The sequence below is a fragment of the Scyliorhinus torazame genome, chromosome 10, assembly GCF_047496885.1.
Source record: "Scyliorhinus torazame isolate Kashiwa2021f chromosome 10, sScyTor2.1, whole genome shotgun sequence".
In the NCBI taxonomy this organism is placed as follows: Eukaryota; Metazoa; Chordata; class Chondrichthyes; order Carcharhiniformes; family Scyliorhinidae; genus Scyliorhinus; species Scyliorhinus torazame.
Genome location: NC_092716.1, coordinates 44,670,389 through 44,691,753, shown reverse-complemented (window position 1 = coordinate 44,691,753; position 21,365 = coordinate 44,670,389). Strand labels below are relative to the sequence as shown.

Genomic DNA, 21,365 nt, shown 5'->3' with positions numbered 1-21,365 from the left:
CCGAATCATGTGCCAGCTGGGGTATTCCAGTCCCTCCAGTCCAAACCACGTGCTAGCTGGGATATTACAGTCCCTCCAGTCCAAACCACGTGCCAGCTGGGATATTACAGTCCCCCCAGTCCAAACTACTTGCCAGCAGGGATATTACAGTCCCCCCAGTTGGAATCACTTGCCAGCTGGGATATTACAGTCCCCCCAGTCGGATTCACTTGCCAGCTGGGATATTGCAGTCCCCCCAGTCCAAATCATGTGCCAGCTGGAATATTACAATCCCCCCCAGACCAAATCACGTGCCAACTGGAATATTACAATCCCCCCAGTCCAAACCACTTGCCAGCTGGGATATTCCAGTCCCCCCAGTCCGAATCACTTGCCAGCTGGGATATTACAATCCCCCCAGTCCAAACCACTTGCCAGCTGGGATTTTAATGTCCCCCCAGTCCAAACCACTTGCCAGCTGGGATATTACAGTCCCTCCAGTCCAAACCACGTGCCAGCTGGGATACTACAGTCCCCCCAGACCAAACCACATGCCAGCTGGGATATTACAGTTCCCCCAGTCCAAACCAATTGCCAGCTAGGATATTACAGTCCCCCCAGTCCAAGCCACTTGCCAGCTGAGATATTACAGTCCCCCAGTCCAAATCACGTGCCAGCTGGGATATTCCAGTTCCCCCAGTCCGAATCACGTGCCAGCTGGGATATTCCAGTTCCCCCAGTCCGAATCACGTGCCAGCTGGGATATTCCAGTCCCCCAGTCCAAACCACATGCCAGCTGGGATATTACAGTCCCCCCAGTCCAAACTACTTGCCAGCAGGGATATTACAGTCCCCCCAGTTGGAATCACTTGCCAGCTGGGATATTACAGTCCCCCCAGTCGGATTCACTTGCCAGCTGGGATATTGCAGTCCCCCCAGTCCAAATCACGTGCCAGCTGGAATATTACAATCCCCCCAGACCAAATCACGTGCCAGCTGGAATATTACAATTCCCCCCAGTCCAAACCACTTGCCAGCTGGGATATTCCAGTACCCCCAGTCCGAATCACTTGCCAGCTGGGATATTACAGTCCGCCCAGTCCAAACCACGTGCCAGTTGGGATATTACAGTCCCCCTAGTCTGAATCACTTGCCAGCTGGGATATTCCAGTCCCCCCAGTCCGAATCACTTGCCAGCTGGGATATTACAGTCCCCTAGTCTGAATCACTTGCCAGCTGGGAGATTCCAGTACCCCCAGTCCGAATCACTTGCCAGCTGGGATATTCCAGTCCCCCCAGTCCGAATCACTTGCCAGCTTGGATATTACAGTCCCCCCAGTCCGAATCACTTGCCAGCTTGGTTATTACCGTCTCCCCAGTCCGAATCACTTGCCAGCTGGGATATTCCAGTCCCCCCAGTCCAAACCATTTGCCAGCTGGGATATTCCAGTCCCCCCAGTCCGAATCACTTGCCAGCTGGGATATTCCAGTCCCCCCTGTCCAAACCACTTGTCACCTGGGATATTACAGTCCCCCCAGTCCAAACCACTTGCCAGCTGGGATATTCCAGTCCCCCCTGTCCAAACCACTTGTCACCTGGGATATTACAGTCCCCCCAGTCCAAACCACTTGCCAGCTGAGATATTACAGTCCCCCCAGTCCGAATCACGTGCCAGCTGGGATATTCCAGTTCCCCCAGTCCGAATCACGTGCCAGCTGGGATATTCCAGTTCCCCCAGTCCGAATCACGTGCCAGCTGGGATATTCCAGTCCCCCCAGTCCAAACCACGTGCCAGCTGGGATATTACTGTCCCCCCAGTCCAAACTACTTGCCAGCAGGGATATTACAGTCCCCCCAGTCGGAATCACTTGCCAGCTGGGCTATTACAGTCCTCCCAGTCGGATTCACTTGCCAGCTGGGATATTACAGTCCCCCCAGACCAAATCACGTGCCAGCTGGGATATTGCAGTCCCCCCAGTTCAAATCACATGCCAGCTGGGATATTCCAGTCCCCCCAGTCCGAATCACTTGCCAGCTGGGATATTACAGTCCCCCCAGTCCAAACCACGTGCCAGTTGGGATATTACAGTCCCCCTAGTGTGAATCACTTGCCAGCTGGGATATTCCAGTCCCCCCAGTCCGAATCACTTGCCAGCTGGGATATTACAGTCCCCCTAGTCTGAATCACTTGCCAGCTGGGAGATTCCAGTCCCCCCAGTCCAAACCACTTGCCAGCTGGGATATTCCAGTCCCCCCTGTCCAAACCACTTGTCACCTGGGATATTACAGTCCCCCCAGTCCAAACCACTTGCCAGCTGGAATATTGCAGTCCCCCCAGTCCGAATCACTTGCCAGCTGGTATATTACAGTCCCTCCAGTCCAGAGACCCAATGGCATGAATTGGTGAAAGTCTTGAGAAACATGGACCTTGAGACTTGCAAGGTGGCAAGTACCCTCCCAATAATTGCCTCCAGGTGCCGAGAGGGGTCCTTCATTGTAGGCAAGGGTCAGGATGGCTTGTGCTGCACTGTAAGGGCCAAGGTCAGGATTCTTTCCTGCGATGGGGCCCATTCGGCTACTCTTTCTAGGAAGCACTTGAGAACAAAGAGGCAGCCTCATTAAAAAGAAACTGGTTAGGAAAACATCTTGGTTTCTGTTCACTTAACTCTCGTCGTCATGGGAATTCTTTCTTCCCCCGCTTTTTCTTTTCGAAGGCCATGAGTCCACACCGAGTAGTTCAAAGAAACTTATTTTATTTACAGTAAGGAGTCTCACAACACCAGGTTTATTTGAAATCACAATAAACGTGTTGGACTTTAACCTGGTGTTGTGAGACTTCTTACTGTGCCCAACCCAGTCCAGTGCCAGCACCTCCACATCATAGTTGGCTTGGGTCACTGTCTGTGCGGAGTCTGCACGTCCTCCCCGTGTGTGTGTGGGTTTCCTCCGGGTGCTCCGGTTTCCTTCCACAGTCCCAAGATGTGCAGGTTAGGTGGATTGGCCATGATAAATTGCCCTTCGTGTCCAAAATTGCCCTTAGTGTTGGGTGGGGTTGCTGGGTTGTGGGGATAGGGTGGAGGTGTTGACCTTGGGTAGGCTGCTCTTTCCAAGAGCCGGTGCAGACTCGATGGGCCAGGTGGCCTCCTTCTGCACTGTAAATTCTATGATAATCTATGATAGTTTATTTACAATCACTATTATATACACCACACGGTAGATCCCAACTGGGTCTGCCTTGCTGGTGCCTAACTGGACGGCTTTATATACCCTACAACTGTACATTGTTTAGAGGTCCCCCACTTCCTTAATGGTGGAGCTTGTATTCTGCAAGGTCCCCAGGGAAGTTAATTGTTCCCACCCCATAAGGTACTTGCAGTTAATAACATGTTCTGAACACCAGTCACACTTACAATCAGGAATACGCTGTGAATCCAATTCACCTCAATCAACAATGAATTGCTTAATGGAACACATGGAAAACCTTGCATCAAATGAAGAGATATATTGACCTTACAACTCATTTTAAAAAATGACATTGCTCAGGTCTATGGATAACTACATGGTCTTAAATAGGCTAATAACAATTTCCATCAAATCAGTCTGTTGGAGATAATGGCCAGGAATCTCCAACTCCCCGCCGGGTCGGAGAATCTCTGGGCCCCGACGGGCCAAGTGCCCGCCGGCGTTGGTTAAGTATGGTCCCACCCGACCGGGACCTCGGAGTTCTGTCTGCAGGGGCCGTCCTGGTAAGGGGGCAGGGGGGTCCGACTCCACGAGGGGCCTCCACGGTAGCCTGGCCCGCAATCGGGGCCTACCGATCAACATGCGGGCTAATTCCGTGAGGGCCTATGTTCCTCCACGCCGGACCCCTGTAGGGCTCCGCCAAATTGCCTCCGGGCCGGCATGGAGACGGGAACCCACGCGCATGCCGAACTCGCACCGGCCGTGCCGCGCATGCGCGTATTTGTGCCGGCCGTGTCGCGATGGCTTACGGGCGCTGGAGCTGCGGACAACACTCCGGCGCCGTACTAGCCCCCTAGGAAGGCTTGGGTAGCTGCCAGTTTAGGCCCGTTGACGCCGGAGTGGCTCGCGCCACTTTTCACGCCGGCGTCAGAGTCAGAACTTGGCCGCAGGATTGGAGAATCCCGGACAAAGTCAATCTTACTTGCCTGGCAGAAACTGAACAGATTAGTTGAAGTACTTGTTCGACATGCCACACGATTTTACTCTCCACTGACTTCTATGCAAAGTAAAATCAGACAATATGCAAACAGACATACAAATCGAGTCAGTTTCCCTCAAGGCAGCATAAATTAAACAACACCCTCGGCTTAAGGCAACAACTTAAACACATAACTGCGGTAAAATGATCAGCATGGCACATAATTCAAGCAATATTACTGAGATAAAAATGTGTATGCCTTTAATTGCTACTTTTTCATATTTAAAATAATGCATTATGTATCATCACAGAATGAAGATGGAGGCTTGCCAGAAATCTTATTTCACTTCATATAAAAGACTCTTTTTAAAATAGCTCTGTATGAAATCCTGATGATATGGCCAGCTGGTGACCACTTTAATCTGCTGCTACACCAGCTGGAACCAAACTGTCTCAGGCAATAGTTGTTGAAAAATGTCTTTTTATGTTCCTGCGTCTCAATTTGAAGTTCACTCCAGCAAGCAGACGAATCTGCATCTAAGGTCTTCAGTGAATAATGTTCTTTGCCAGCCCATTGGTAAGCAGGGGCTGGCAGGAATTCTGTGGATGCTTGTTCTCATGCCAAACATCACATTAGAGTCTCTGGTGTAGATAAAGTACCATGACAGAGACCCTTAAGAATACTGAGATGCTTTTAATTACCTTGGAGCATGGACTGTAAATTTAAGCAAGGTTTCAAAATCTGTTGTGCTTTTTTGCTCGGATAATTTTAACTAATGAAATAATTACATCAGTATGTTTAAAAACACACACAAAGGAATTTTACACAAGTATGTTAAGCGGTGTACTATCAAAGAAAATGAAACCCCTTGACATTTTTAGTTAATGATTTCTGGATAAAATTATTAACTCCACTTTCATTATTAGATATTTGTGACCTCTCGACTTAAAATTGCAGATTGACAAAGCAGAAATGCAGATCTCAGTCTAAATAATGTTGAGGCACGCAAGGCCTCAGACGCGACGCGTGTCTTTTTTGTTGGTAGCTGAGTCCAGGCAGCATCTGCACCTTATCTTTGCTTTGGCAGCAGACTATAATTAAGAGATATTATCAGGAATCTCAGAGCTATTTTATTTATTAAATAGATTATAAAATCTTCAGGAGTCCCGAGAAGGTTACACAAACAAAGGTTTATCTGGTAAACAAAAGTAAAGGCCGCAACGTGGCATACAGCATGTAAGTACCAGTTGGAACTACCGATCATGACGCTCCTGATCCATGGCCGGCTTTTAAGCACTAGATTCACGAGCCCCAGCTGCTAGGCCTCTGCCCCTCAGCGGGGGAGCTCGTATTCTAAAGGTCCCACGGGGAGATCAATTGGGTCATCCGTGTGGGTTTAGTGAGAGTTATTACATATTTTCACATGAAACTTTGCATCTATAAAGTATTATAGTCACCAGTAATATATACAGCCTTGACCAATCCATTGCCTCCTCACTGCACGTGCAAATTTAACGTGATGGGAAAGGAAAGCCTTAAAATGTCAATACTTGCAAAAATTAGAATTGTGATAGAAATTCTGTTTCTTTTAGTATTTACCTGTCCCAGGGTGCACTCTACTCCACCCAGGAAGTCATCATCTCGAGTGCCAATACTGCAATGGCCATGAATGTCATATACTTCAAATCGAAGCTTCTGAGCTTCCTCAAAGTAATAATCCACATTGAAAATTTTAGAGAAGACGGGATGCAAGTTACTCTTTATAACTTCAGTCCGGTCGACCTGTAAAGGAGAGCAGAGTTTACAGGATTATTGATTGACTATTTGGAATGCCACATGTAATAATTCCCAATGACCTCCTTATGCCAGACAATGAGAATATATGGTAGCATAGAAATTCTAGACATGATCAGAATTGAACAGAGTAATTGGACATGGCTCCAGTAAAGTAGAAGGATTAGCGAGCCTCTAACACTTTAAACAATAAAAATGCTCACCTGTCACTCTACCTAAAACATGGCAATAGGTCCCAGAGCCATACCAGTTTACTGCCAGAGACTTTAAAAGGATCTTAATACAATTATCAGACCAAAAATATCTGTGGTCTGATTTGAATTTAAAGGGTCCTAACTAAAGGAGCTAAAGCCAGGAACAATAGTTGGGAAAGGACAATGTTACGCAGAGCTTAGCTGCTCAATGAAGAATCAGTTTTAAACAGCCGTACCTACGCATTTCTGTCCCATAAATTCTGCGCCAATGAGCTTGGAATCATCAAAGACGGCATCTTCCTCTGAAGCTTCTGGATTAATTGGGTTCATTACTAGTTTTTACTCACAAAATTTATACGAGCTGCTAATATTAAAAAGGCTTTTTCACTTTTTTAAAAGTTTTTGATTGAAGTGGAGAAGCTTGGTTTTGGAGTTAGGACACACAATTTCACTATATTAATCTGCTGTCAATATTAAGCAGTATTGGATCAAACATTGCAGGTGCTAGATGTATAGTTATTCTTTCCAGGTAATGCCCCATATCATACCGTGGCTACCAAGCTGTAAAACTACTGCACCACTGTACCACAGCAACATGTCCCTTTCTCAAACCAGCAACCCTATCTGAATGAGAATGCCATTTAACTACTGGTTGGACCCAACCAGTGGAAGTTTTGTGTTGTGAATTTATTCTTCCAAGAAATTGTCTGAGACTCTACATCATTCTTACAGTTGAGAGTGACAAGAGGTCTATTCAATATATCTATTGTTCGGTGTAACAACCTCATCATTCAGTGATAGGTTTAAACTCCAGTCTTCGTAGCCTTATTCACAATGTGTTTTATCATTCTGTTGTGAGCAGTTAAAGTGCAACATCTTGAGCCTGAAAAATATTAAACTCTTGAATGAGGAAACTGCATACTTTTTCCTGTTACACTCAGTTTCCTAATACTTGAAGTAGACCGAACAGCATTAACAGAGTATGCACTGGTGAGGTCAAACCTGCCTCTTGAAAGGGCTGTAGAATATGTGGTAAGAATCTGGGAGGGCATGCAATAGATAGAGGATTCTATAGTGCCGTACAGAGTGTTCAGTTGGGATTATTGATAATCTTCAATAAAATTAGTCAATAATTGTCTTGGAGCAATTCTGTTTTATAACAATTTGTATTTTCTGAGGCATCATTGCCATACACAGGGCAGAATTCTGCCAACAGACCCACGATGGGATTGGTGGCAGGAGCTAAAAAGCTGGAAATCCACTGGTGTAAAATCACATTGCAATTCTCCCAGTGGCAGGTTAATGGTGGAGTGCTCTTCCCGCTGGCAGGTGGTGCAAACGCCATTTTAATTCATTTGCATCTCATGAATGCTCATTAAAACAGCCTCCCACCAGCATCCCATCCGGTCTTTGAATCTTCCGTCATGCCAGCGGGAATTTACATCAGCGTCAAACCCGATCAATAGTACATTGCATGCACAAGGTGGTCCTCAGTTCACCACAGACTTTGGGGTGAGTCCAACAACTTTCTGCCAGAGTGCTGCTCTACTCCACTCTGCCAAGCTGGATCGGTTCCTGCCCTCCATCTCCATGCCGAGCTGGTCTTCACAGATGGCATCTTGCTGCTAGACCCATGGATCCTCCTGTGTCAGCAATTCAGATCAATACTGCGCCTGGGGTTGGGGAGTAAGGGGTCTCCTTGTTCCTGGTGCTATACAGCAGTGATTACCTGGACAGCACTGTGCTGCGGGACTCATGCTGCCAATACAACACTGGGGCGGAGTGCGAGGTGAGGCTGGGAGGTGAGAGGGGTGTGGCCTAATGAAGGCAAGGGGGGACAATGTGGAAGGAGGGCTGTGAACGGAGTGGGTGAAGGGCGAGGGTTCACGATGGCAGGCAGAGCTGCAAGGTGGTGGAGGAGGATGATAAGAAATGGAAGGCAGAGGGAAGACCAAAGGGAGGGAAGCTGGACCCTGACAAGGCTGCAGGGAATGCTCAAATACAAGGGATCAAAAGGATGTCACATTATTCACTGGAAGGGGATGGGTGAAGATTCCAGATGCAGTGGGAGAGGTCCAATTGGGGCATGGGCACCTCACGGGTGATGGGCTCAGGGTGGGAGTGGTTGAATCAAGGGACACACTTTTTCATGAGTCTGTTAGCCTTTTCCCTCAGGGTTGCTGATGTCCTTCACGTCCTGGTGGAGAGAGATAAACTGGAGAAAGTGACAGGAGTGGACTGGAATTTAAATATGGCAGGCCGGCAGCTGAGGGCAAGCGGACAAATCAGCTGCTGACCCGCCAGGAGAGTTGGAGGGGATCTTGATTGTGCATAATTAATGAGCTTCCAAAATCATCATCAGTCAGCTCTCCCCCTCAAAGGGGAAAGCAGCCTAGAATCATCTGGCACTCTGGTGAATTTGCTTACTTACTCAGAAAATAAGTAATACCAATTTCAAATAGCAGTGCTGAGTTCAGGTTAATAATAATAATCGTATTTATTAGTGTCACAAGTAGGCTTACATTAACACTGCAATGAAGTTACTGTGAACATTCCCACACTCCGGCGACTGTTCAGGTAGACTGAGGGAGAATTCAGAATGTTCAATTCACCTAACAGCACATCTTTCAGGACTTGTGGGAGGAAATCAGAGCACCCGGAGGAAACCCACGCAGACATGGGGAGAACGTGCAGACTGTGACAGTGACCCAAACCAGGAACGAACCCGGGTCGCTGGCGCTGTAAAGCAACAGTGCTAGCCACTGTGCTACGGTGCACCCACAGCTTTGCTGCCTGTGTGATTCACACCCCACCCCCTTTGCCCACCAGGAAAAATCAGATCTAATAGAAATGGGGGCAGGATTCCCATTCTCCGTTTTTACAGACCTGCAGAGTGGACCTGACTCTGAGGGAAAGGTTATTTTTCTTTGTTGCTTTCCAAACGGAATGTAGGTGAAAAGACATTCACTGGTTAAAGAGAGGGAACGTATGGAAATTTTAGCACCGGGGAAGGTTTACCTTGAGTGGGATTTGTTGCAATCCCAAGTGATGTTATAACTCAGGGGGGGGATGAAGATCCCAGAATGGAGCCCTGCCTCAAAAGAGTCACAAGACTGCAAATTAAAACATGAGAAGTTGGATTATGATACAATAATCCTTTACACCCTCTGACCTTAACAAATACACACAGAATTGTAGATTAACACTGATTAAAAAGTACATTTTAAGCTGCAATGATCCCATTAATACAAAGTCCCTTTTAAACACACAAGATGACTGTGGTCAAATACACACATCTGAACCCAAGTTAATGTCTATATTTTTCCTCAGAGCCCCCCCATATGATTTTCACATGGGAGTTCCAAACTCCACTCCCAAAAAAACACTTTAAAATCTTCTCTTGCAATAATGCTTTTCCTTAGCGGTTTACATTCTGAAATCCAGTCCAGGTTTTACAAATGACACTTTTAAACAAAGCTTCCACTGTAGTTTTAACTGTGAATCCAGTCCAGGATTTTACACCAGCCCCTTTAGGATTTCCTTGTCTTGACTGCTGTACAAACTGTTCACAGTTGCTTTAACTCTCAATTCATAGACTGTATTAAAATAAAATCAAACCATTCCATTGACCTCCGAAGTCTGCTATCCCACTTTAAATCTAGTTACTGCAATTGTCTCTCATAACATTTGGTTTACTCTTCCTTGAACTGTTCTGAACAACACCTTGGGCGGGATTCTCCGATATCGGCGCGATGTCCACCGACCGGCGCCAAAAGCGGCGCGAATCAGTCCGGCATCGCGCCGCCCCAAAGGTGCGGAAGTCTCCGCATCTTGAGCGGCCGAGCCCTCACCTTGAGGGGCTAGGCCCGAGCTGGACTGATTTCCACCCCGCCAGCTGGCGCGAAACTGACTTTGCCGAGCGGCGTATGCGCGGGAGCGCAGCGGCACAGGGCCGCCCGCGGATCGGTAGGCCCCGATCGTGGGCCAGGCCACCGTGGGGGCACCCCCCGGGGTCAGATCGCCCCGCGCCCCCCCAGGACCCCGGAGCCCACCCGCGCTGCCGTGTCCCGCCATCCCAAAGGTGGTTCAATCCACGCCGGCTGGCATGGGTTGACAGCGGCGGGACTTCGGCCCATCGCGGGCCGGGGAATCGCTGGGGGATTCCCGCCGAATGGCGCGGCGCGATTCCCGCCCCCGCTGAATCTCCGGTGGCAGAGAATTCGCGACACGGCGGGGGCGGGAATCACGCTTACATACATAGAACATACAGTGCAGAAGGAGGCCATTCGGCCCATCGAGTCTGCACCGACCCACATTAATCCCTCACTTCCACATTATCCCCGCAACCCAATAACCCCTCCCAACCCTTATGGACACTACGGGTAATTTAGCATGGCCAATCCACCTAACCTGCACGTCTTTGGACTGTGGGAGGAAACCGGAGCACCCGGAGGAAACCCACGCACACACGGGGAGAACGTGCAAACTCCGCACAGACAGTGACCCAGCGGGGAATCGAACCTGGGACCCTGGCGCTGTGAAGCCACAGTGCTAATCACTTGTGCTACCGTGCTGCCCTTCAGGAGATGTTGCGCCTGGTGAGGGGCTGAAGCATTCCAGCAACGCTGGTGGGGGTTGGAGAATCGCGCCCCTTGTCTCTATTCTCTTAATTTCAATCATTTTAAGAAATAATTTCTGTCCTAATTCCCTGGTAATCTGGATTGTACTTTGTTCCTTAGGAAGCTTTCATTTTTGAAATTCTCTTGTCCTGTCCAGCTTTCATGGCAGAGTTGAGAGTTGTTCACTCCCCAGTATCCTGTCTTCAACTGCAATCAAATTAGCTAAACTAAAACGTAAAAGCTTCTGTACTTTACAAGGCCCCAGTTACTAAGCAACTACTGCTGGTGTATTAACTCCTCACACCATAGCCCTCACTAAACACAAAAGAATCACAGTTGGAATTGAAGCTAACCACAACGCATACAAATAAATAAATAAATAACCGTTATTGGCACAAGTAGGCTGACATTAACACTGCAATGAAGTTACTGTGAAAAGCCCCTCGTCGACATATTCTGCCGCCTGCTCGGGTACACAGAGGGAGAATTCAGAATTCTCAGCTCGTACGGGAATTGAACTCACTCTGCTGGCCTTGTACTGCATCACAAACCAGCTGTCTAGCCCACTGAGTTAAACCAGCCCTGCACTGAGCTAAACCAGCCTTGCCTTTGTCCAGCATGAATCTAATTATAGGTTTTATCCTTCCAGGTACAGAAGCACTAAAATAAACTCACTAAAAACAATACGGGCACAATTCTCCCATGCCGCGCCGTACCGGAGAATCGATGTTTACGCCATTTTCCCGCGCGACGCCGGTCCGACACCGTCCCGCCATTCTCCCAATTGGCGGGAACGGCTTCATCGTGGTCTGCACCGTGCACGTCGGAGAATCCACCGAGAGGGCAATTGAGGCACTTGACACAGGCCCCCGCTATTCTCCGGCCCGGATGGGCCGAGCTGCCGCTACGACAGGTTCCCGCCGGCGCCATCCATCCCTGGTCGCTGCTGGCGGAACTCTGTGGGAACGCTGGAGGGGGGCCTGGTGGGGGGGAGGGGGGCTCCTTCACCGGGGTGGGGGGGCCTCTGATGGGGTCTGGCCCGCGATCGGGGCCTTCAGGAGATGTTGCGCCTGGTGAGGGGCTGAAGCATTCCAGGTCGGGGTCACCCCTGGGCTGGGGGAGGGGGTTGTGAGGGGTTTTGGGCCTTCAAGCCATTGTTAAATATTGTGGATACCCATAACAGAAGCAACTACAGCTGGTGCCTATCTGTCCTACCAAATACTTCCAGGATACAGCCTTGTTCTTGGTTATATGCTGAAGTTTACTTTATCTCCCTTTGACTGTGAGCAGCCTCTAGCTTCACAGCTGAAGGCTATTGCTAATAAAGAATTGGCCTTGTTAGTTGTGTGAGCACTTCACAGCTGCAGGTTGTGCTTGCTGCTTGCTCCTGCTGGTGCCTGCATATGCGGGGAGGCTGCTGTTGACTTCTTTTTCGTATGCTTCACCCAATGTCTATGTCGATGTGTTTACATTGTGCATTTATCGTATGTCATATGTTTTTCATGTATGGAACGATCTGCCTGGACTGTACGCAGAACAATACTTTTCACTGTACCTCGGTACACGTGACAATAAATTTAAATCTAAAGTGGGAAGACATCAGGCTCCCCTCACCGCCAAAACCATTTGCCGCCATATTGGCAGTATTCTCACTTCCCAAACTGCCTTCAAAGTGCTGGACAATCCAGTTCCACCTTTTCCCCACTAACCCAGGGAGAGTAAAGTCAATTGTAACACAATGATAGCGCCTCAGCTGAGTTCAACTCATTCACTACAAGTAAGGAATACAACCTGGGAACTTGTTGGTATGCACCTCAGATACTCACTGAGCAAACATACTAAGCTATGACTGAAAATGAAGTAGCATTTCAGATCGGCAACTACATAAACTATTACATCAAGTCTCCCATCAAAGCAATCTAAAGTCCAGAGGTCAATGGAGTTTTCTTTGACTTTAATTATGGACTGAACAGGAGGGCAATTCTTCCAACTCTTGTATATTATTATTGGTTAAACAAAAATAACATGGGGCTTTCTAAAGACAAGTCTGACCTTCAGATTATCTTGATGAACATCAGTAAATGGTCACGAGAAATTTGATTGAAAAGTCTGCAAGGTGAAGAAGCCTTAAACTGCAATAGTCAGGAAAATATATTTTTATGCTGTACTGATCTTAGGCTGTGGAGTGACTGGTGACAATTTCTGAGATTTTCCATCCCATCCTGATGGAAGTTGTCACGACCACCTGAGCTAGTGCACGGTCAATCCTGCCCCACTTGACCCGGATTCGCGAGTGAGATTAGATGTTAATTTTAAAGTACTGGAGGACCTTGGCTGAGCTCAATAAACTACAGTCACCATGTTTGTAAATTTAACACAAATAATCTTTTATTATTTAACAGTAATATAATTAAACTGACAAAAATGTAACTGACCACCGAATACCCCTTTCCCAACCCCCTCCCTTTCCAACTCGCTCCACTCTATACACACACACAAAACATAGAGGAAAAAGGTGGTGGAGAGGGAAGAGAATAATGATAAAATAAAAGGATAAAGGATCTCTTATCCACTAGGAGGCTTCCAGTTAAAGTCTTTCAGGTGTTCAAGCTTTGTTTTGCTACTTCTTCCTTCTAGGCTTGAGATGGTTTTCTCTGGCAAGGTTGTCTACATTCTCTGTAGATTCAAGATCATTTCAAATATATGCTAAAGATCTGCCAGGCACTCACTGGTTTTAGAACAATAAAGCATTTCTTTACTTCTTCTTTCAAGGTCTAATCACTTCTGTCCAGCTCTCTCAGAAGCATCATGCAGGAACCAATCACTGACTGTTATCAGATAGAACACTGTCCCTCGCTAACCCACAGGTTGCCAGACAGCCAATCAAACCAAATTCCTCCGAAGCTAGTTCTTAAGATTCACTTAGCACTGAGGAGTCTGGTTTCTCCTCTGCAAAATACAAAACCTGGAACGCACTGTCCTGACTAGCAGGCAGCTTCAGCTTGAGTCCACTGTTTATAGACACATTCTGATTACGGATCCACAGACCAAAAATAATAAAATAAAAGAAATGGGAACAAATGGAAATCAAAAGGAAGGGTTCTAAGAAAGAGAAGAAATAAACTGGGATTTGAATCTACAAACAAGTGAGTGAGCTGAGGTTTCAGTCGTGCCAGCGCCGTCAGGCATTGCGGATTGTAATGTACGATGCTGAGTGGGGGAACAAAAAGAGAGAATGCTGGAAAATCTCAGCGGGTCTGACAGTATCTGTGGAGAGTCTGGGTATCGTCCACACTCAAAATATTATCTCCAGTCATAGAATCCCTACAGTGCAGCAAGAGGCCATTCGGCCCATCGAGTCTGCACCATCGAGCCTGGGGCTGGTTTAGCATACTGGGCTAAATCGCTGGCTTTTAAAGCAGACCAAGCAGGCCAGCAGCACGGTTCAATTCCTGTATCAGCCTCCCTGAACAGGCGCCGGAATGTGGTGACTAGGGGCTTTTCACAGTAACTTCATTGCAGCCTATATGTGACAATAAGCGATTTTCATTTTTCATTTCACCAACTCTTCGAATGGGCACTCTGCCCGTTTACGAGTGTCCACCCCGCCCAATCCACCTTGGCCTCGCTAAAGTAGCTAGGCCAAAGCAGTAATTTGCTTTAATGTTGACGGGGGGATTGTTTAGCAGTGGCCCAGGTCCCTGTGTGGGTACCACAAGTTATGATCAGCCCAAACCTCTTAAAGGGCAGGTGTTGCAATTGTTTCATAAAGTGTTTTTCAAAAAGTACGAATGAGGTAGCAGGCCAGAGGGGCGCGCTCCCAGTTTCTCCGATGCAAGTGCTGGAAACTTCAGTACCAGAGTTGGAAAAGGAGGAAACGTCATGTCCCCAAGGCAAACACTGCAAAATGCTGAGCAACAGGTAGCCATGTGAATCAGTGCAAGGTGTCTGGTCCTGGGGACCTGGCTGTAATGTTGCAAAACGTTTGATGATCTCATAAGAGCAGTAAAGGTCTTCATACGTGTCCCCTGTGGCTCCGTTGGCAGCACAATCACCTCTGGGTTTGACACCCAGTTCCAGAGCTGAATACAACAATCCAGGGCTGAGGGAATACTGCACAGTTGGAGGTGCCATCCTTTGGATGAAGTGTCAAAGTGAGGCTACATCTACCTTCTTCAGTGGGTGTAAAAATCCGCCAGCACTATTTTGAAAAAGTGCAGGGCCATTATCCCCTGTATCCTGACCAATATTTATCCACAAATTAATGTCACAAAATAGATTACCTGGTCATTATCACATCCCTGCTTGTGGGAGATTGGTGTGTGCAAATTGGTTGCTGCATTTCCTACATTACAACAGTGACTCCTCTTCATGGTTCCATGCCCTAAGAGGGTGCTGGCAACCATGGACTTACACTGGATTGATCCATGATTATGCTTGTGGTTGTTTTCTGCAGTGTGGCTGACCAGAATACTCTCCTGCTCCTTATCACCTGGCATTGAAAAGGATTTACTGACTGTTAATAAACCTGCTTGGTCACTTTATGAATACACAAGTCCTGACGTGGACTTGAACCCACAGGTAGAGATGCTAACACTGAAGTACAAGACTTCACTGTTACTACTGTCACCACTTCCTGGGCTAGTGTGTGGCGGCACGGTGGCACAGTGATTATCACTGCTGCCTCACAGCTCCAGGGACCCGGTTCAATTCCGGCTTCGGCTGACTGTCGGTGTGGAGTCTGCACGTCCTCCCTGCATCTGTGTGGGTTTCCTCCAGGTGCTCCGGTTTCCTCCCACAGTCCAAAGATGAGCAGGTTAGGTGGATTGGTCATGTTAAATTGCCCCTTAGTGTCCAAAATGTTAGGTGGGTTACTGGGATAGGATGGAGATGTGGGCTTGAGTAGGGTGCTCTTTCAGAGAGCTGGTGCAGACTCGATGGGCTGAATGGCCTCTTTCTGCTCTGTAAATTCTATGATTCTATGATTTTATGATTCTAATTCCAGTCCCATTTGACCCAGGGTCGCGACACAGGTGAAATATGATTTTATTTAAAATACCCAAAGGCCTTGGTTGAGCCAACAAACTACACTCATCGAGTTTGTAACATTAAAACTCAAGTAACCTTTCATTATGTAAAATATTATAATTAAACAGACAAAAAATATAACTAACGATCTACAGACCCCATTCCCAACCCCCCTTCCTAATACGCCACACTCTCTGTACACACACACAGACAATGTGAGGGGAACGAGTGGTGGAAAGGGAATTACCAAAAATAAAAGGATAAAATCTTTGATGCACTGGGATGACTTCTAGTCAATGACTTTCTGACGTTCATGCTTTCGTTTTGGTACTTTTTCCTTCCAGGCTTGAGATGGTTTTCTCTGACAAGGTTGTCTACTTTATCTGGTGAGTCAGCATCATTTCAGGTTCACAGTAAAGGATGTGCCAGGTACTCACTGCTATCAGAACAATAGAGCAGTTCTTTCATTTTAGCAAGCAGGGGAGAGAGACCGTTCCTTTCACTTCCGAGGTCTAATACATCTTCTGCCCAAGTTCTCTGAGAAAGCATCAAGCAGGAACCAATCACTGACCGTTGTCAGGCAGAACACTGTCCCTGGGCAACCCACCAGTTGCCAGTTAACTAACCGAACCGACTCCCTCCAAAGCTGGTTCCTGAAGTCCACTTGGTGCCGAGGAGTCTGGTTTCTCCTTTCCAAAATACAAAACCTGGGAACACAGTGTCCTGGCAAGCAGGCTGTTTTAACCTTGAGTCTTCTGCTTAAAGGCAAATCCCGATTATGTGTCCACGGACCAAAATAATAAAAGATAGGAATTGGGAACAGAGGAAATAAACAAGAAGGACTCTTACAATACATTTCAAAAATTACTCCCTGGGATGTAAGGTTCTTTGAGACATTTGGTAGCTATGAAAAGTGTGATACAAATGCAAGTCTTTCCATTTTCTTCATTTTACGTCCTAACCGCAGCACCAGTCCCCTCACATACTGTTCATTGTAAACATACCCACCAGGCAACCCTTCAGCAATCAGGATTTATACCGAACATTCAGATGCTTCACCTCACCCTCCCACACATACAACTGTACAAGCCTCACACTCACAGCTTCCACATACTGTCAGTTATGACAGGCACATCACCCAATCACTTTGCAGCGCACTGACATCCTTCCTCTATTTTGCAGGACTAGAGGGCACACTTCCAGAGGGAGCAGTGGAGAATGGGCAGGGGCTAGTGATGCCTGCAATTCCTGAGCTTGTTAGAGGAAAGTCCGCTTCAAATAATTAGGTCTCTGTAACCCTTGTTACCAAGAGCACCCAACGTGATGGGGTGTACCTGCCTTATGTATCTTCTCAACTTCCACTCCACCCTCACCCCCAAAACCTGACGTGAGGTTAAAGCTGCGGTTGGTGTAATCATGGACTACCCGATTTCCTCCCAACCCCCTTCCCTCATCCCAATCCCTCCTTCCTGCATTTCTACTTTCAGATACGCGAGAACTGCCAGCTGGCCAGGCGAGGCAGCCTTACCATGTCTGACAGAGAGGCGCCATCGCTCGATCTGATATTCGCAGCCACCAGCTCAGATACTGGCACTGCACATGCAAGGTAATATAGGTAATATAGAGGTGGGATCAGCAGAACGCGGGTCACTGAGCACAGGTGTGCCACAGGCAGGCCAGGCAAAAGGATAGTGTGTGGGCCAACTCTCCAGAGGTGACTGGGGGAGCAGGGCCGGGGCGGGGAAGCGAGGATTGTTTCCCGCGCTTAGAACGGAGGGCAGAGGGGGAGAGCCTGTGGATGGGGAGCGGGAGAGGAGGGTGTGCCACACAATGGGAGGAGTCGAAGGGGAGGCGGGAGTGGCCGGGGTCATCAGGAGTCAGCTGACTTGCGGAAGTGCAATGGGGGGAGTAAACCAGCTAGGATGGGTCCTAGCCCGGGGGGGGGGGGGGGGGGGGGGGAAATCGAGTTGCTGCTGCTAAGGTCAAGGAGGAGCTGGAGCGAGTGGGGGGTGTCAAGACGGGGGTATGCCGCTGTGGGGAACGGGCCGGGTGTGGGGTGCGGGCGCGTGGCTGGCCGAGGAGTGGTCATGGCTAGTCGGCGGGTGAGGGGGGTGGTTAGCCCCCTGATCCAGCTGATAACGTGGAATGTAAGGGGACTGAATGGGCCGGTTAAGCGGGCCCGCGTGTTCGCGCACCTGAAGGGGCTTAAGGCGGATGTGGTTATGCTCCAGGAGACACACCTGAAGGTGGCAGACCAGGTAAGGCTGAGGAAAGGGTGGGTAGGTCAGGTGTTTCACTCGGGGCTAGATGCCAAAAATCGAGGGGTGGCGATCTTGGTGGGAAAGAATGTGTCATTCGAGGCGTCGAGCATTGTGGCAGATAATGGTGGTAGGTACATAATGGTAAGTGGTAAGTTGCAGGGAGAGAGGGTGGTACTGGTCAATGTGTATGCTCTGAACTGGGACGATGCGGGTTTTATGCGGCGTATGTTGGGTCGGATCCCAGACTTGGAAGTGGGGGGCCTGATAATGGGGGAGACTTTAACACGGTGTTGGATCCGGCACTGGATCGCTCCAGGTCTAGGACGGGTAGGAAGCTGGCGGCGGCTAGAGTGTTGAGGGGATTTATGGACCAAATGGGAGGGGTGGACCCTTTGAGATTTGCAAGGCCGGGGGCTAGGGAATTTTCATTCTTCTCACATGTCCATAAGGCATATTCTCGAATCAACTTTTTCATTTTGAGTAGGGCGCTGATAGCGAGAGTAGAGGATACCGAGTATTCGGCAATAGCCATTTCGGACCACGCCACGCATTGGGTGGACTTGAAGATGGGGGAGGAGAGGGACCAGCGCCGGCTGTGGCGCTTGGAGGTGGGGCTGTTGGCGGACGAGGAGGTGAGCGAGCGGGTCCGAGGAAGTATAGAGAGGTACTTGGAGACCAACGACAACAGGAAGGTCCGAGTGGGGATGGTATGGGAGGCACTGAAGGCGGTGGTGAGGGGAGAGCTGATCTCCATTAGGGCCCACAAGGAGCGGAGGGAGCGGGGGGAGAGGGAGAGGCTGGTGGGGGAGATGGTGAGGGTAGACAGGAGGTATGCGGAAGAGCCTGAGGAAGGATTGTTCAGGAAGATGCGCAGCCTCCAGGCCGAATTCGACCTGGTGACCACCAGGAAGGCGGAGGTGCAGTGGAGGAAGGCCCAGGAGGCGGTCTACGAGTATGGGGAAAAGGCAAGCCGGATGCTGGCGCATCAGCTTCGGAAGCGGGACGTAGCTAGGGAGATCGGGGGAGTTAAGGACAGGGGAGGGAGCGTGGTGCGGAGTGGGGTTGGCATCAATGGGGTCTTCAGGGACTTCTACGAGGAATTGTACCGATCCGAGCCATCACGGGAGGAGGGAGGGATGGGCCGTTTCCTGGACCAATTGAGGTTTCCAAAGGTGGAAGAGGGACTGGTGGCAGGACTGGGGCCCCGATTGGGCTGGAGGAGCTGATCAAAGGGATAGGGAGCATGCAGGCGGGGAAGGCACCGGGGCCGGACGGTTTCCCGGTCGAATTCTATAAAAAATATATGGACCTGTTGGGCCCGCTGTTAGTTAGGACCTTTAATGAGGCAAGGGAGGGGGGTGCTTTACCCCCGACGATGTCCCGGGCACTGATCTCCTTGATCCTGAAGCGGGACAAGGATCCCCTGCAATGTGGGTCTTACAGACCGATTTCCTTGCTAAATGTAGATGCCAAGGTGCTGGCGAAGGTCTTAGCCACGAGGATTGAGGATTGTGTGCCGCAGATCATCCATGAAGACCAGACGGGGTTTGTGAAGGGGAGACAGTTGAACGCGAATGTGCGGAGACTTTTGAACGTTATCATGATGCCGGCGAGGGAGGGGGAGGCGGAGATAGTGGTGGCGATGGACGCTGAGAAAGCCTTTGATAGGGTAGAGTGGGGGTACCTGTGGGAGGTGCTGAAGTGGTTCGGGTTTGGGGAGGGGTTGGTCAGGTGGGTTAGGCTGTTGTATGAGGTCCCGATGGCGAGTGTGGCCACAAATGGGAGGAGGTCCGAGTACTTTCGGTTGCACCAAGGTGTTTTGTTATGTTTCCTTTGTAACATAAGCGGCTTCCTTGTGTTGCATTTGTCAAGGAAGGTCGAGACGTGTAAATAACTTCAACTCATTTATTTACACTATATACACTTTTATAACTTGAGTTCGACACTACTGCTAATCCTATTATAGCTACCTAACTGACTAACCAGCTGCTGTCTTCCACGTGGTGGGTGTGATAATGAATCAACCCTGTGCCTCTCCTCACTGACTGTCTCCACTGGCCAAAAGGGGCTGATCATGTGTGTGGTGTCCTTTATGTATGGGTTGGTGTAATGCCCCCCTGTGGTCGTGTCACCTCCTTGTGTATCGTGAATGTCCATTGGTCGCCTCCTATCTAACTTATCTATTGGTTGAGTGTGTGAGTGTGATGTTTCTGGTGCTCCCTCTAGTGTCTGTCTAGCTTACATGTATTTACAGTGATGCACATCACCACATCCTCCCTTTTCTTTTAGTTCATATTTTCTGTACACTTTAAGAAAAACTGAACAAAGAACAGGTAGAGAAGGTAAGGTGGGAACGGTGATTAAACAATAAGTCCAAATCATTCATGTGAGTCCATAAACCATCAATCATCATGGTCAAAAGTCTCTCTTGGTTATGAACGCCACCAACAGGAACCAAGAAGTGGTCGAATCATCGCGCTGTCCGATTTGGAGTCTTTTTCTTTTTCTGTTTGTGGTGGTGCTGTCGGATGGCATCTTGTAGCTGATAGGTCGTTGACATTGAAGAGGTACCATCAACAGTATCATTCGAGGTCATGGATGTGCCAGATGTTGAAGTCGGATGAGACTGTGCATACTGGTTCTGGCCACATGCTGTGCTGGAAGGGTGATTCTGCTGAGAAGCGCTGAAGCATGTCGCTTTGGAGACAGAATTGCTGCTCGCATCAATGTCTCGTGATGGTGTGAAACTAGAACCTTGCATCTGATAGGAATATGCTGTCTGGCCAGGCTGGGGTGCAACAAATCCTGGGCTGTAACTAAGGCATCCAGTCTGTAGTGCAGATTGCGCTGGCGGTAGTCCTCCTTCGGTCTTGATTCCATTAGTGGGCAATGCGTAGTGCTGGCCTGTTTGAGAATATGCTGCATAGACTGCTGGCTGCTGCAGGCTTGAATACTGGGTTTGCCCAGCATGAGCTGTCATTGGCCGTACTGTCGGTGTGGAAAAAATGTGTGGATATAGCTGTGGTGAATATTGGTGTATTCTTCTTGGACTGTAGCTGCTGCTTATTATTACTGACCCAGTGTGATTGTCACATGATCCATCTCCTGTCGTTGTGGCATCTGCTGTCACCCTGAGCGTGCCATCACTGAGGTTGCGACACTGCCTGGCTGGAGTAAAGTCTGGCTTACGTGAATCAGAGTCGGCGTTTGGTTGCTCCCCATCTGGAGTCTGGTCTGTTTTTTGTTGATGCTCCCCGTCCAGAGTCTTAGCAGGTTCACTGGAGTCAGTTGAGATTTCTTGAAGCTGCACGTCTGGAGTCGGAACA

The 21,365-nt window shown here is 48.7% G+C and overlaps 1 protein-coding gene across 1 annotated transcript in view; it reads right to left on the bottom strand.

Moving 5' to 3' along the window:
- Window positions 1–21,365, bottom strand: part of cpne7 (copine VII) — a 371,941-nt gene that overhangs the window by 254,451 nt on the left and 96,125 nt on the right. The window contains exon 3 of the mRNA XM_072518053.1: window positions 5,743–5,925. Coding sequence (XP_072374154.1) covers window positions 5,743–5,925 — 183 coding nt within the window. The remainder of the gene's footprint in view (window positions 1–5,742; window positions 5,926–21,365) is intronic.